General features: G+C 40.6%; 1 protein-coding gene across 1 annotated transcript; it reads right to left on the bottom strand.

The window, feature by feature from the left end:
- Positions 1-299: 299 nt before the first annotated feature.
- b4galnt3b (beta-1,4-N-acetyl-galactosaminyl transferase 3b) lies at positions 300-12,552 on the bottom strand. Its single transcript, XM_077595381.1, has 20 exons — positions 12,049-12,552; positions 8,203-8,255; positions 8,004-8,063; positions 6,775-6,870; positions 6,462-6,552; positions 6,287-6,387; positions 6,144-6,211; positions 5,905-5,983; positions 5,774-5,840; positions 5,361-5,498; positions 5,184-5,293; positions 4,742-4,842; positions 4,109-4,176; positions 2,944-4,012; positions 2,528-2,790; positions 2,249-2,402; positions 1,956-2,028; positions 1,724-1,877; positions 1,512-1,638; positions 300-1,335 (listed from the first exon to the last, which is right to left on the bottom strand). Exons 1-20 carry the CDS (start codon positions 12,182-12,184, stop codon positions 1,224-1,226), a joined length of 3,120 nt encoding a protein of 1,039 aa, XP_077451507.1. The 5' UTR covers positions 12,185-12,552; the 3' UTR covers positions 300-1,223.
- Positions 12,553-13,996: the final 1,444 nt, after the last annotated feature.

The raw sequence follows: 13,996 nt of genomic DNA, 5'->3' as shown, positions 1-13,996 counted from the left end.
TGGAGGACATGCTATGAATACTCAGGTTTCAGTGCCACTGACGGCGCTAGACGTCCAATGCATTTTGACTGATATAGCATGGCAGCAAATGACCACTAGTGACGTCAATGGCAGTCAATAAAGGAATATATTTATCCTAAACTATATTGAGATCATTAACACAACCAGTGCATGCATTCAATAAATGGAGCATGTTTCACATTCCAGTTGACTATATGCCGAATATTTTTTGGCGGTTTGTTGTGTTACGATGGAATATCTCAGGGTTAATGTAAATGACATGAAATGAAAATATTAAAGTCTTTTTAAATGATTTTAATTGTCAAATGTCAAGGCAATGTGTAAAAAATATTCCCTGTGGGTAGAGACCATTACATCCTAAAAAAGTCAATAAGTCCCAGCATTGAGAGCAATGAGGTACTATGTATTTTTAAAATAACAAGTTAAAAGAAAATGGAATCCTGACCCGACCATTGCATTTAATCAAATTAGTTAAACGTGAACATAAGATTATTTTTTTCAGGAATCAGAACAATCATAAAATGCAAACCCATAAAAAAAACTAGGAATCAAAACTCTGTATAAGCCTGATTTCTCCTTGCTACATTTTCAAATACAAAGTAAATCCTGTGACCTTGCTGTTATTAAACCAAAGGTAAACAATCTAAACATGAAAATCCTCTTTGGTGATAAAGAATCACGAGTTTGACATTATTATAACAAATAAGGCACATTTAAAACTAATAAAAAACATTTTAAAGAGGCCATAACAGATACATTATGGTTGACACGTTCAAAATGTCAATAAGTTAGATTTTTCATAATATATAAGGTAATATACACTGACAAAACCAGTGAATTTTATAACTAAAACAGTTTTCCAGTTGAGACTAATGTGCAAGACTTAAAGCCACTTTTGTGTACACATCATTGGAGTCCCGTATCCTATGGTGCATATCACACTGTGCTCGGCAATGTACATTATATCTTCATTTCTACACTTGAGACTGGAGCCGACAACAGTTGGCTAGTAAATTCATTGTAGTCAACAGTAGAACCAGTGGAAACAACTCAGATATTATCAGTACGATCGCCATGGCGACGACCTTGACAGCTCAAGCCGTGCCACCCTGTTGTGCTGCTCAGTAGTCATGACCATTGGGAAAGCAGCAGACTTCAGCAATAAAGTGCTCCGGGCAGTCCTCTCATGGGTTTTGACCAGGTCATTGAGATCTGGGCGACACGCGACGGTTCCACATGCCTCGCTTGGAGTGGTAGTGGTGAAAGAAGTTTCGCAAGTAGATCCGCTCTACCTCCAGTCCGGCTTGCAGGATCCTGTAAAGTGTGTCATCGTTCATTCATTCATTTTCTGAAACACTTATCCTCACAAGGGTTGCCGGAGTGTGTCATTGTTTATGTAATTCTTAACAAAAACTGGATGAAACTTAGCTAAATGTCCCCATACTAGCTTTGTCTCATGTTGTGCTCATTTATAGTAAAATTCAACAAACCGGTCAAGGAGCTCCCAGTCTTCTCCTCCCCAGCGATTAGTGAACTCCTTGGTGTTCATTCCTCCCACTGCATCGAGGTCAGATTTGTAGATGCCCAGTAAACCAAAGCCATTCACTTCCCAGTAACCTACAACGCATAAATAGTTATTAATGTACAACGTCATTTTCAGTCCGTTTGCATTTCCCCACCAGATGTTTCCTCTGTCTAGTACCTCTGCCTTCCAAGGGTGTGGCCCCACAATCTAGCCTCATAACAATGGGCGCAAAAGCCATGAATCCTTCTATGCAGTGTTTCCGGATGCTATCCATGATGGAGGGAGGGAATTGGATGTGCAGGTCGCAAAGAAACACAATGCTGTGGTCATCCTAAAGATAGGACAGAAGAAAATGAAGAACAATACAGAGATGGTTCATTGATTAAAGAGCTCTAGGACGGCCACTCACATTTATAAGGTCAATGCCTGCTTGGAGGCCAGCGGAGCGCTCAAAGTTTCCACTCAGCTTCACATACTGGTACCTGAAGAACGCCAGAAACCAAATTGGTGGACACACTCACCAGATAAGACATGACACTCACTGTACACGAGGATGAGCTTCAGTAAAAGTAGGGAGTGCAAACCTAAAGGAATGTTGACTCTCTTATCACACAGTAGCATCTTCTCATGTCACAAAAAATAATAATGATACTCATTTACTTTTTCATTACCAGATAGAATTTGGATCCTAAAACACATTACCTAGGCAAAGAAGACATCTTGAGGGCTGCCCTCACGTCCATGTCGGTGCTGTTGTAGTCCGTGATGATGAGGTTAAAGTTGGAGTCCCCAGTCGCCTTGAACAAGCTTGCCATGTCATCAATGAGCTGCTGCACCCAGCGGGCCTGGTTTTTCACTGTCAAAGTCATATAAACATCACTCTGACACTTGATGTGTGGAATGGTCTAACACATAAAGCAGAGTAGGGGCAGGTCATCATAGCTAAGATTACAAAATCAATTCCACTTAAATGTAGCATACCCGGCACTATGAAATGGATCACGGCCACTGGGTTCCAGCGGAAGCCCACTGGGTTGCACAACACCAACTGAGGTTTGGGTTGCCGAAGTCCGAAGTCCTGACTGCGCGAGCGAGGGCTGCGGCGGATGAGTGCGTAGATGTAGTGCGACAGACGCAGGAGCTGGCCCTCGGCGTCCTTGAGCTCCAGTTCGAGGAGGTAGCGGCTGCCCTGGATGCCGTCCACACGCTTCTCCACGTTAACCACGCGGACCAGTGTGAAGGAGCTACACCCACGCACACAAATAAAACAAGGCAATTAAGTTAGCTCACCCTTACCACAATTTAATAGGGCTCTAAAAAAATCCTCACACATTTACGCCCCCAAACTACGCCCACTATCGTTGTAAAGGGTGACAAGTGAAACATTGAACACTCACTCTTGATGCTGCTTGTTGAGTTGGGCCACAAACGTTTTGGCAATGGGCAGTGCGTCACCAGAATGCAGAAGCAGATTTCCAGAGACGTTGCAGTGGAGGTCGATCCAATCGGACCTGGTGGCCTGCAAGTCTACGTGGTTGACCTGGAACGTCTGGCTCCAGTCCACTTCGGCATCAAACACAGGTTCCGATGTGAGCTCCTCATCGTCTAAGTCTCGCTCGGGTTCCCAAAAAGTGTCAGGGTCGCTCTCTCTGCTATCTCTCCTACTCTCCGCCCTGTTAGGAACTTCTTCCTTATCAGCAAGATCAACGTTTGACCATTTTTTGACTTGAGTGTTTTTGTCTCCATCCTGTAGTAAAGACATTTCCATGGCATTTTCAATATACTGGTTTCCAGGATCGTCGTCTTTCTGCTTGGTAGTTACCAAAGGGCTCTTGGCCACTATTTTGGAAGCGATGTTGGACTTTTCACTGTTCATAAAGTGCGGTTTTGTGAGCTCATTAGGAGCAGGTGTTGGAGCATAAGCATTGATAGGCTGACGTGACCCTTTACGCATCCGGGAGTGGGTTTGGTTTATGTCAATAGCTCTCCATTGAGATTTGATTTGATGTGTAACAGGCTTCTTTCTGGTTAAGCGTGGTTTAAGCTGTTGAGTTTTTTCAGCTGGTTTAACCTTTGGTCCCTTTGCTGTTTTTTGCTTTCCCTTTGGTTTTACATTTGTTGCTCTTGTATTAAGTACTTCTTTTTTCCCTATTGCTCGCTTCTTCCGATTGGAGCTTTGTGTGGCTACCAAATTTAAAGGGTCCGCCACTTTTTTCTGCTGAAGTCTAACTTCCCTACGAATGTTAAGTGACTTCTTCAAAGTTTCATTAAAATTTCTTAAAGTCAAGGAGAAGAGTCTGCGTCGCCGTTTCATGGCGTAATCGTCATAATCATCCCCGTAATCACGGAAACGATTGCTATCCCTCTGATGGGATGCTTTTGCCTTTATCTTCCCGGGAAACACATCCACGCCAAACTCGCGATTGTCTTCATCAAGGACTGACTTTCGCCTCGGAAAGATGTAGTCTAGAGAACAGAGAGAAAATAAATAAAACCAAAAAAAAGGAATGAAAGTAAAACATTTAGGGTAAAAAAGCTAAATCACTGAAAGAAAAAAAATACCACTATCTGGGTTATCCTGTTCCAGTTCATCAGGACGATCAAGTCTCATATATTGCGAAAACCCAAACCTGAAACAAGAAGAACATGTTCAGATGAAATGTTGCAGGATATAATCAACATATCCAAGCAAGATTATTTTTTTAAATTTGATAACACTTTACAATAAACTTAACAACAACTGGGTTGGAAATTAGCTTCCTAGTCAGCTTCCAATTTGCGATTTAACTCTTAACTGTAAAAATAGTGTAAAATACATTACACAGACTTTCCGGCTGGTTAAGTTTTTCTCCAGGCATAAACCTTATGTAGCATGCATATTAGCTGCTTAAAATAAGAGACTATAAAGCCACTGCAAGCAAATTCTGACATAAATGGGTCATAGATTAGCTGCAGTTATTGTAACAAAAATCCTATATCACTTTATCTATAATCTTTTCCTGTGTTCCAATTCTTTAGATAACATGAAAATGTTGATTTAGTAACAAACACTTAAGGTACTGTAATAATCTGGTGAGTTGCATATTTGATTCAGATGGACATAAATGCTAAAATGTCATACCAGAAGCATTTTTAGTAAAATACAAATGTATCAGTGTTCTTTCTTAGCAAATTCTACTATGAATATTCACTAACATCTTCATGTAGTTGGGGTTCTCTGGGTAAAAGCAGCTGTCCTCTTTCTCCATATGTGTCAGCCGTGTATAATCATTGGGATATATGTAGGACATGTGGACCTGGAAATACAGTTTGAAGCAGTTAGAAACCTCTCACAAAGTGACTAAACATGCAGTCTTTTAATAATAACCAAAGGTCAACATTTACGATAATAATGTTATTAATATGAAAATTGTTTCCAAAACTTTCCCCCTGCCAGGTCTGTTCAAACAATACACACAAAAGGCAGCTTTTATCCCGATTACTATGAACTTTTTAAACAGTTGACTTGCAAGTTCATGGTGACACATCACCATTTTACACAAATCTGTAGCGCCAATTTAACTGTATTAAACATCATGCATGCATACAGTCATTTTTTATTTGATGTGTAGTTTGTCAACAAAGAAGCAAAACTTACAAACTGGAGCCCTTGGTAACGTGTTAGCGGGAAGTCTTTTATGGTGTAGCTGGGCTTGTAGGAGCAGTCGGGCAGAATACCTTGCAGGAAACTGCCACCTATCAGAGGCACTGGTGACACGGCACACACGTGAGGGGGAGTGGAAGGGGGGTAAGAAGTTGTGAAACTGTCTCACACCTTGGTGTAGAACATCTCGTGGGTCTTCTCGCACTAAATCTGGAGTATTAGCGCCCTGCTTGAGTAGAGTGGGACGTCGATGGCTTGCGGCCGTCTGCGGTATGTGAGCAACGTCGCTCATTAAAAATGCAGATTCATCTGCAGAAAGAAGCCACCACATGGTAAAATAAAGCATAAAGTTTGAAAATGCATACTGACAGCATATAGTAATTGATTGTTTTCAACTTTTGAACAAATACTACATTATTGCCCTGAGATGTCACACCAATACATGGATGTAATCATCTAGTTCAAATTGGGTTTGCATGACTGAATTTGTGTTGTTTCCAGCGCATAATATAGATAAGGCCGTGACATTTAAAAACAAAAACAAATTCTCAGCATTGTGTAGTGTTGATAGTCTTGATACTTACTAACATAAAGGGAGATATACTTGGACTCGATGACCATGAACCGAAAGTCCTCATCCAACAACTTCCACTGTGCCAAAATAAACACAATGAGGTTTTTTTGTGTGCAGGATAATATAATTTGACGTACTTACAGCCACTTCCACATGGTCAGTGCTTCGGTCATTTTGCTTATGGATCACCTCGAAAAAGTACCTCTTCTGAGCAGAAAGTCTGTTGAGTAGAAAAAGATACAACAATCTTCAAGCTCAATTCACTTAGCATAACCTTTACAGACGTAAAAGTGGCAATTCTTCAACTCCAGCATTTGCTTATTCATTTGCTGTCTATACCATACAAGGCCATGCTTCCACCCTCTCTAAAATGAACTTACTGAGTTGCGGCGGAGATCTGACTGGCATACTTTTCAAACTCTCCCGGGGCTGTCCACTCAGATCCGGTCTAGAAAGAAAAGAAATAGTAAAAACCCACACGTCCAGAACCATTCCATTTTTGTCATGCGGACAGCAGACACGCCTTTCCAACCCATGCAAGTAACTTCAGATGGGATGGAGAATCGTCTTCGCTGAGCCAGAATTCCGAGTTGTCGTCAGAACTCAAGGCGAACACAAACTCTCCTGAAGATGGCAAAATAACAAAAAAATGTACCACAATGTTCCTTTTGCCACAACCTAGAACGAAGGTATTGTACCGTCAGTATACGGATGTAAGTAACCAAAAATCCGGAGCCCATAGTTTGTCCACTGTGGTGAAACGGCCAGCTTCTGCACTGTGGTCCTGGACTGGAAAAAATGTGGGAGAGGACAGTCATGGGAGATGAGCATCTAGTATATGGATGTGGAATGCTGCAAGACTGCATGCTACTGTTTGCATGTGTTTGTCAGAAGTGATGCAATACCAAACAATTAGTGTGTAGTAAAGCACTGATCTGCATTTTTGTTCAGTTTTTGGCTTCATTGCATTTCCAAAGAGAAAGAATGTAATGCATACAACCGCGCACTTACATGAGGGTACAGCGGGTAGTGCAAGTTGAGGCGCAACCTGTCCGTGGAACCACCGCACCAGTCCTCAAACACATGCAAATTGACGTGGCCTTTATACTGAGAAGAGAGACCGTGACAGTAAATCATGAACTCATGCATCAAACAGACAGCTGACATAAATCAGAAAAAAAACCACAAACACACACACAACAGTGCACTTACGCTATTTTTGACATCCTCTAGCTCTACTTTCAAACTCCCACACACATTCTACTCCCGTCTATCGGCACAATCTGTGCTGCCCTGGCAAAATTGAGACTATCTTGTCATACAAAAACAAGTGTGAAAGTTTGTTTACAGTAAACCCATGTCAAAACTTTAGACGCCATTTTCCATAATAGTGGCCATAATGTTTTTTTCCCCAAGCGCTTATGTTGGTCCTCTTGGTGTGTTTCTACAAAATTTGAATTCTCATTAATATGCTGCTAACTTAATCCAATCCAAATATTCAATATTTAAATTGTAAATCTTTGCTCCCATTCATCGTCGCTGGAATAGCCGTGCACAAACAATGCGCCGTGCCATTGACGACACAAAGCCTCCAATCCATATTTAGTTGGTAGTGATCATTCCGTGTCAGCCTCCCCTGTCGAAATAGATTGGATGCCTAGCGCCGTTGATGAGTTCAATGAGTGCTTTATAAAAGGCTAAGTAAGAATAATGCCACCTCATTAATAAAATAACACAAGAAAAACAACAAAACTATGTTATTTGAGAAGTGTGCGGGGGTGTGTAGGTGTTTGCATGTCAACAGACGACAGAGAACAAAGCTGCAGAAAGGCAGCTTTGTCATTAGCATTACACAAATGTTGGCATAGCTTCAGAGGCACAGCGGTTGGTTGACACAAGAGGATGTTAGACAATGCTGCTCAATGGCCATCATTAAAGCCGGTTAACCTTTAACTAAAGTCATTTCCTTAAATTTTTGTTCAGAGGCCTGGAAACCCTGCCACTTCATTCGGGATAACGAAAGGTGCACTTGTAACTTCAAGTAAAACTAAATTCCAACTGTTTATATTTGAGAATTTATGGAAGGATGGTCATCTTGACCAACCTGAAGCAGCTGTATAGGTCTTTTTTCAAAATTGATAACCTACATATTCATTGTAGTTCTTGGTTTCAACAATTCAGATGAGTACAACATGACTTCCCCTTTGAAAACGATAGCCCAACAGCAAACACTTACACACCTCAGGTTTCCAGGCTTGTGGCACAAATGCATAATTTTCCAGCTGATGGCCCGCTCCGACCTGGAAAATACACATCAATAATTTCACTGCTTCCATACTTTTCGAAATGTTGCTTTTCCCTCACCGTATTTTGCGCACAAAAAGGCATGCATCAAATAGTCATCACATTTTCCTTAAGCGTCTCTTTTTATGGGCTTACCCTATGGTCGAACATGTTGCCCCTCCATCTGATGTCATCAAGTGGATTAGAGCCTGAGAAAGGGATAACAATCAGAAATGGTAAGTAGTAATACTATTGCGTGTGCGGTCGTTTGGTCGCCGGTCTTTTGGTTGCGGTCTTTTGGTCGTGGTCTTTTGGTCGCCGGTCTTTTGGTCGCCGGTCTTTTGGTCGCGGTCTTTTGGTCACCCGGACCCAAACAACGGGCGACCAAAAGACTGGAGACCAAAAGACCGTCAACCAAAAGAGCGGCGACCAAAAGACCGGCGACAAAACAAGGTAAAACAACATGGTCTACACATCAATAAAAGCCAACAATGGCCCTGAGCAGTTTCACTGAGCGGACGTGTGAGTGTATAAGAGTTTGTATGTACATGAGTGGTCCCCTTAGGAAGGGACGTCAGTCAGGGTCTTAACAAGTTCCCCAACAAAACACAATAAAAGTACGGGAAATTTGGAGCTTTTCTTTAGGCTAATAATTAATAGGGCATTAAGTATGACTAAATAATAATTTGCAGTTTGTATTTAGGGAATTTGAGCAACGATTTAAATGGTAATTATCAATAACCTTCCAGGCGACCAAAAGACCGGCGACCAAACGACCGAGTACCATACTATTGAACCCATTAGCTGACAGTCACAGCACTAGACATCAAATTCAGTCTTTCAGGTGTCCCAGTCCAAATGCATTGGATGTCTGGTGCTGTTAATGGCACTTAAGCTTGAGAACTCACAGTTGGTCCTAACTACTTTAAATGAATTGGACGTCTGTTGTTTTCAAAGGCAGTCAATAAGTTAAATACCAAAAAAAAGTTTATTTTGTTTTCTTAACATGTTTATTAAGTTTTAATTGCATTTATTGTTAAGAAACTTAATGACAAAAATAAAATAAATTATAAATGACAGATGTTGACAGCACATTTGGTCAAAGCCACCAAAATTGGCTTTTTCTCAATGTTAAAGTTTTTTTAAATAGTTTTATTGATTGCTAGCATGTTAATAACCCAATATATTAACATAACCAATAACCACATTAGGAATAATATTGATTTAAACTTTCATTTCCATGAAACTAAGGTTTAAAGTTGCTCTTCAGGGCTCTGAAGTACAAACACTTTTTTGTCTGCAGTGGATAGTTTGGGAATGTTCTATAAATATTCAGTGTTGGAAAAACAGGTTTTTTTTCAAACACCGCAAAGACCAAGCTGGATTTCAACAACACGGGCCTAGTGCAGTCGATGCAGGTAGGACGGAAAAAACATTTTGTGTATACATACACCGCCTAATTCTAGTTTCAAAGATCCGTGAATGAATTGAATGCCTGTATTGCATCTCATTCAATTGAGACGCGACCGGGCCAAAAATGGCACTACCATCATCTTTCGAATGACACAGTTGAGTTGCTTGTTTTTATGGGCTCAGGGAATAGAGCTTCCAGGGCTTCGCGGAAAGAAGTCTGTCATTATTGTCGGGGTGGAGAACCCGACGCCCACGGGGGTTGGAAAAGACAGCGCCAGCGTTGGTGACGTGTAATTCTAGAAAGATTCTTTGGAATAGTATTTTAATCTCTTTCATCTGTTGCCTTGTTTTTTTTCTTCAACACAATACCCACTACAGTGGTGAAAATTATTTCAAGTATCAATCAAATTTGTACCAAAAAAGAATTAAGGGCATATTAGAATTAATTGAATATTAATGATGAAGGGATATCCACTTGTTTTAAAATCATGTTTGTTTATTATTTTTATTACAGTAGTATTTAGCATCTGAAAGTAGTGATTGCAACCACAAACAAGTGGAGACGAAAAATCCAAAAACAAAAAAAGAAAAGAACAATTAAATGCATCATGTTTAATATACAGTAAAAATATTTGACATTTTCCCCCCAAACAGCTTGTATTTAGTTTTTTTGTTCTAGTATCCTTGCAGTCGAATCATAGTTGAACGACATAACCAAAAAAGGCAGTACTATTAACCTCTATGATTTCCTTTTTCTAAATGTCATGCATATGATCTGTGACTGATGGGGAAAAAATGCCTTGATAGAAGATCACGAAAATGTGGTAAGCGGCCAGCGTCGGTCTCTCCTCAGTCATAAACATGTTCCAGTCTTAAATGCAGCATCAGAGGAAACCGCAACAGCGAGCATTTGCATTAAATGCATGTTGAAAATTGACTCATGCATATTCGTGTTCGCTGCACATGTTTTATGCGTATGAATTTGCAGATAAGTGTACGTGGACTACTTGCTGGTGAAGTACAAAGTTTCCCCTACCACATTAGTGCCGGTTCCTCTAAATCACATGTGTCAAACCGATTCCGCCGAGGGCCGCAGTGGGTCCTGGCCTTTGTTCCAACCGATCCAGTGCCGACATTTTAACCAATCAAGGTGTCTTCTAAAATAAGTAGCACCTGACTTTAATTAATTGATTACACTTGCAAAAGGTATTCTCTTGATGAGTTGGAATGAAAACCTGCACCCACTGCGGCCCTTTGAGGACCGGTTTGACACCTCTGCGTCTAAATCATGGCCACCATGAGTGTCATCGCTACATTTTTAGTGGAGGTAGCATCCTAGAATGTCAAAGTAAAGAATGCGTATTGAGGCGACCCCTGCCTCGCATTACATCTCAGCGTGTGTTTACATGTCAGACCTTGCTGATGGCAGAGTGAGTCATGCGTTGTCAATTGCGCACTGTTATCATCTAGATCCTTGATACTCTGATGTTAAAACCCACATGGTGCAAACTAAGGTAAAGAAGTCAGTAGGAAGTGTGGTTAGTAGGAGGATACTTCCCTCTGATGTGAGGAGCAAAACTGACGTGAACTCTTGACCTGCCCCTGCCCCCCACGTCAGACCCCACACGACAACTCTCCCACGGTCTGGCGTGTTTCTTTCTAAAAGACATGTTGTTTTTGTCTCGACTCAGGGTTCATTCATTCCATCATCCACAACTTTTACAACTTCAGTGTATGGAAAAAGTTTAAACCACCATAATGAGATTGTCTGAAAATCTTAACAAAACAGTTCATGGGTAAATGTCTTTCTTTGGATTACGCACTAGTGAGCAGATTAATGCCTCAGTTAAATGCGCGGCTAAAAATCTTTGTTCATACTGACCTACATTCTTTTTGCATTTTTGTTTCTTCTTAACAACGACAGGCTATAGATGACCATAAAATAACCTTTTAGATTTTGTTCACAATAGATTAAATTTGCTGATAACAATAAGCAAAAAGTTGAAGCAAAAGTAATGTGGTTACCACATCTGCTTCAAATCTCCTTCATGTATTTGAAATGTTGTTTATTCACTTCAGTTTTCTCCAAATGTCTCCATGCATGCGTATGTGAATGCATGTTTGTTCATGTGCATTGGTTGGCCACCATTCTCGGTGTGCTCCACCTTAGGCCCAAAGCTAAAATCCAATCCAGTTCATTTTTCTTCTTAAGGCAAAAATAAACCACAATATAAACAGTCATACTGGTATACTATGCAGAGTGCATGGCTATATACTATACTTTAATGCAATTAAAAATTCACTCTTAAACACGATCATACTACCTTTCTGCATAATTTTAACATTTTGTTTTAAATTTCCTTTTTGCTTGAATTATCTCAGTTGCATTCCACAAATGCAAATAGGTGCAAAAAGATTCATTAACTATTCTCAACATATTGCTTTTATTGATTGAAAGGTAGACTTGTGTGTTTTTAGTGAAATTGTATTTCTGTCTCATATTAAATTGATATGAAAACCCGTGCAAAGTTCAGTTTTGCATGCTCTAAATACCGACAAGACAAGTTTTTCCAAGTACTACCAACTTACCGGTGCCCTCGCTCCAAGCCTTGGCCGCAACCATCTCGTGGTAGACGGCCACCGCTGCGACCAGCAAAATAGCACCGAAAAGGACACATTTGCCTTTCCTCCGCAGTTTTTTCACCGGAAAAAAGGTGGTGATCATTTCGGTACTCGGCTGACAGCTACCCCGGGGTTGTTCATCAGCTCTTCTACCGGTAGTTCTGGCCAGTGAAAAGGGGGGACGTCCTTGGATCTCAACCCGTCGCCGGTGCTTCTGTCCCCGGCGAGCGCGCGCGCTAAGACCGGCCACACGGTTCTCCCCGGTGCGCACATACCTCGGTCGCTCCCATTCCGACGGGAAACATAAACAAGACCAAAAGGTTCGTTGTTGCACTGCGAAAACAGTTTTAGGGGGGGCTCTTCGTTACTAGAAATCTATAGTTTTCTACCGAATAAAACACTTTCACGCCATCCCTACTTCAACAAACACAGACGCCGAGCACGCACACGCACTCGCGCGCGCCGTTTCGTAAGTGGGTACAGACAAGAGGGAAATTGACTTGCTGCTTAACAAATTAAGAGCTTTGTTGATTGATTTACTTATAGACGTAAACATACCCACATCCCAAAAATAATACAATACTGTGATCAAGGGTATTTTTATAAATATCTTCTGATTATTTTGCTAATGTATGCATTTCAGTGGCATTGTAAAATCTGAACAGCTTTTGTTTTGTAAAAGCCTTTCCCAAATTGCTGTTGGTTGGTACAACGACTTTATGCTTGACGATGCCACCCACAGTAAAATACGCTTGTTTTATTTACCTTGCCATTTTACGATACATGTGGCAGGTTAAAGTGAGCCATTGACAAACAATTCCTACTTTTAAGAGCACATATTTTACAGCTGGACCTAAATGTATACATTGTAAGAGGTGGGGACACATCGGTTCACATTATGTTGAAAAAAAGAAAGAGAAGCATAATAATTGTTTGCATGGTCATGTAATGTGGAATGGAAGTATATGTACCCTTCGGAATTGTCTTATATTTCAACATCAATTTATTTTAAAATATGATATCATCGGGGAGATCATGACGAATGTACGTATAGAGTCTGTTCAAAGAAAAAAAACATGCAAAATGTTTATTTATTTATCTATTTTAATTTGAAGCGATAACAGGACAGGACTCCTAACCATTTTCAGTCTGCAGAGTAGGGTCTGAATCTGAGAAATGTGGAGGAGGGGCCTAAAACAGATGCTCTAAACTTGCTAAACAAAGGCCACTTTATAATGTATAATGTGGCTGGCAGAATGACATTGGTCATCGAGGCGCCCATTAAAGTGAACTGCAGGCCAGTACATGCCTTCTGAATCTCAACAGGGTGAAGGCCATGATTTTGACTGGGCCACAATATAACAATTGTTTTCTTGAAATTACCCTGAAAAATTGTGATTTTCCTTTTGAGTAGAGCAAGCTGCATCTGACGTATGAAAGCACACCATCACCATGATGTTCCCTCCACCATACTTCACAGTTGGGATATAATTTTGATGTCCGTGTGATGTGCCATTTCATGAATAAAAGCACGGCTCCATTCATTACGTATGATTATTAAAGTTTTATAATTTCTTCCAAACTGAAAAATACAGTGTCAATTGACTACAAGAAAACAATAACAATCATAATAACTTGCATTTGTATTTTGTCACACTGCTAGAGGCAGTTTTCCCCATCATGGTTGGTACTGGTCTATCATCAGCTATGGCCTAATATAGGACAATCTATTATAATTAACCCTCCATTGCATCAATAGTTTATCTCGTTGGCTGGCCTGAACTGGTGATGTGGTGGCTCTATAACAGAACGTGTTAATTACTCGTGTATATGATCCCCCAAACACACACACACACACACACACATTCAAACACACACATACAAACACACAAATACACACACACATACAAACACA

Source organism: Stigmatopora argus, chromosome 3, assembly GCF_051989625.1.
Source record: "Stigmatopora argus isolate UIUO_Sarg chromosome 3, RoL_Sarg_1.0, whole genome shotgun sequence".
Lineage (NCBI taxonomy): Eukaryota > Metazoa > Chordata > Actinopteri > Syngnathiformes > Syngnathidae > Stigmatopora > Stigmatopora argus.
The sequence above is the reverse complement of the archived record's forward strand: the minus strand, read 5'-3'. Positions and strand labels throughout refer to the sequence as shown.

Coding starts and splice junctions, on each gene's coding strand:
- b4galnt3b (XM_077595381.1), bottom strand. CDS start 12,184: ATGATCACCACCTTTTTTCCGGTGAAAAAACTGCGGAGGAAAGGCAAA. Junction 5,499..5,773: donor GTATATCTCCCTTTATGTTA/GTAAGTATCAAG, acceptor TTCTTTCTGCAG/ATGAATCTGCATTTTTAATG. Junction 4,843..5,183: donor GTTACCAAGGGCTCCAGTTT/GTAAGTTTTGCT, acceptor CTGTATTTCCAG/GTCCACATGTCCTACATATA.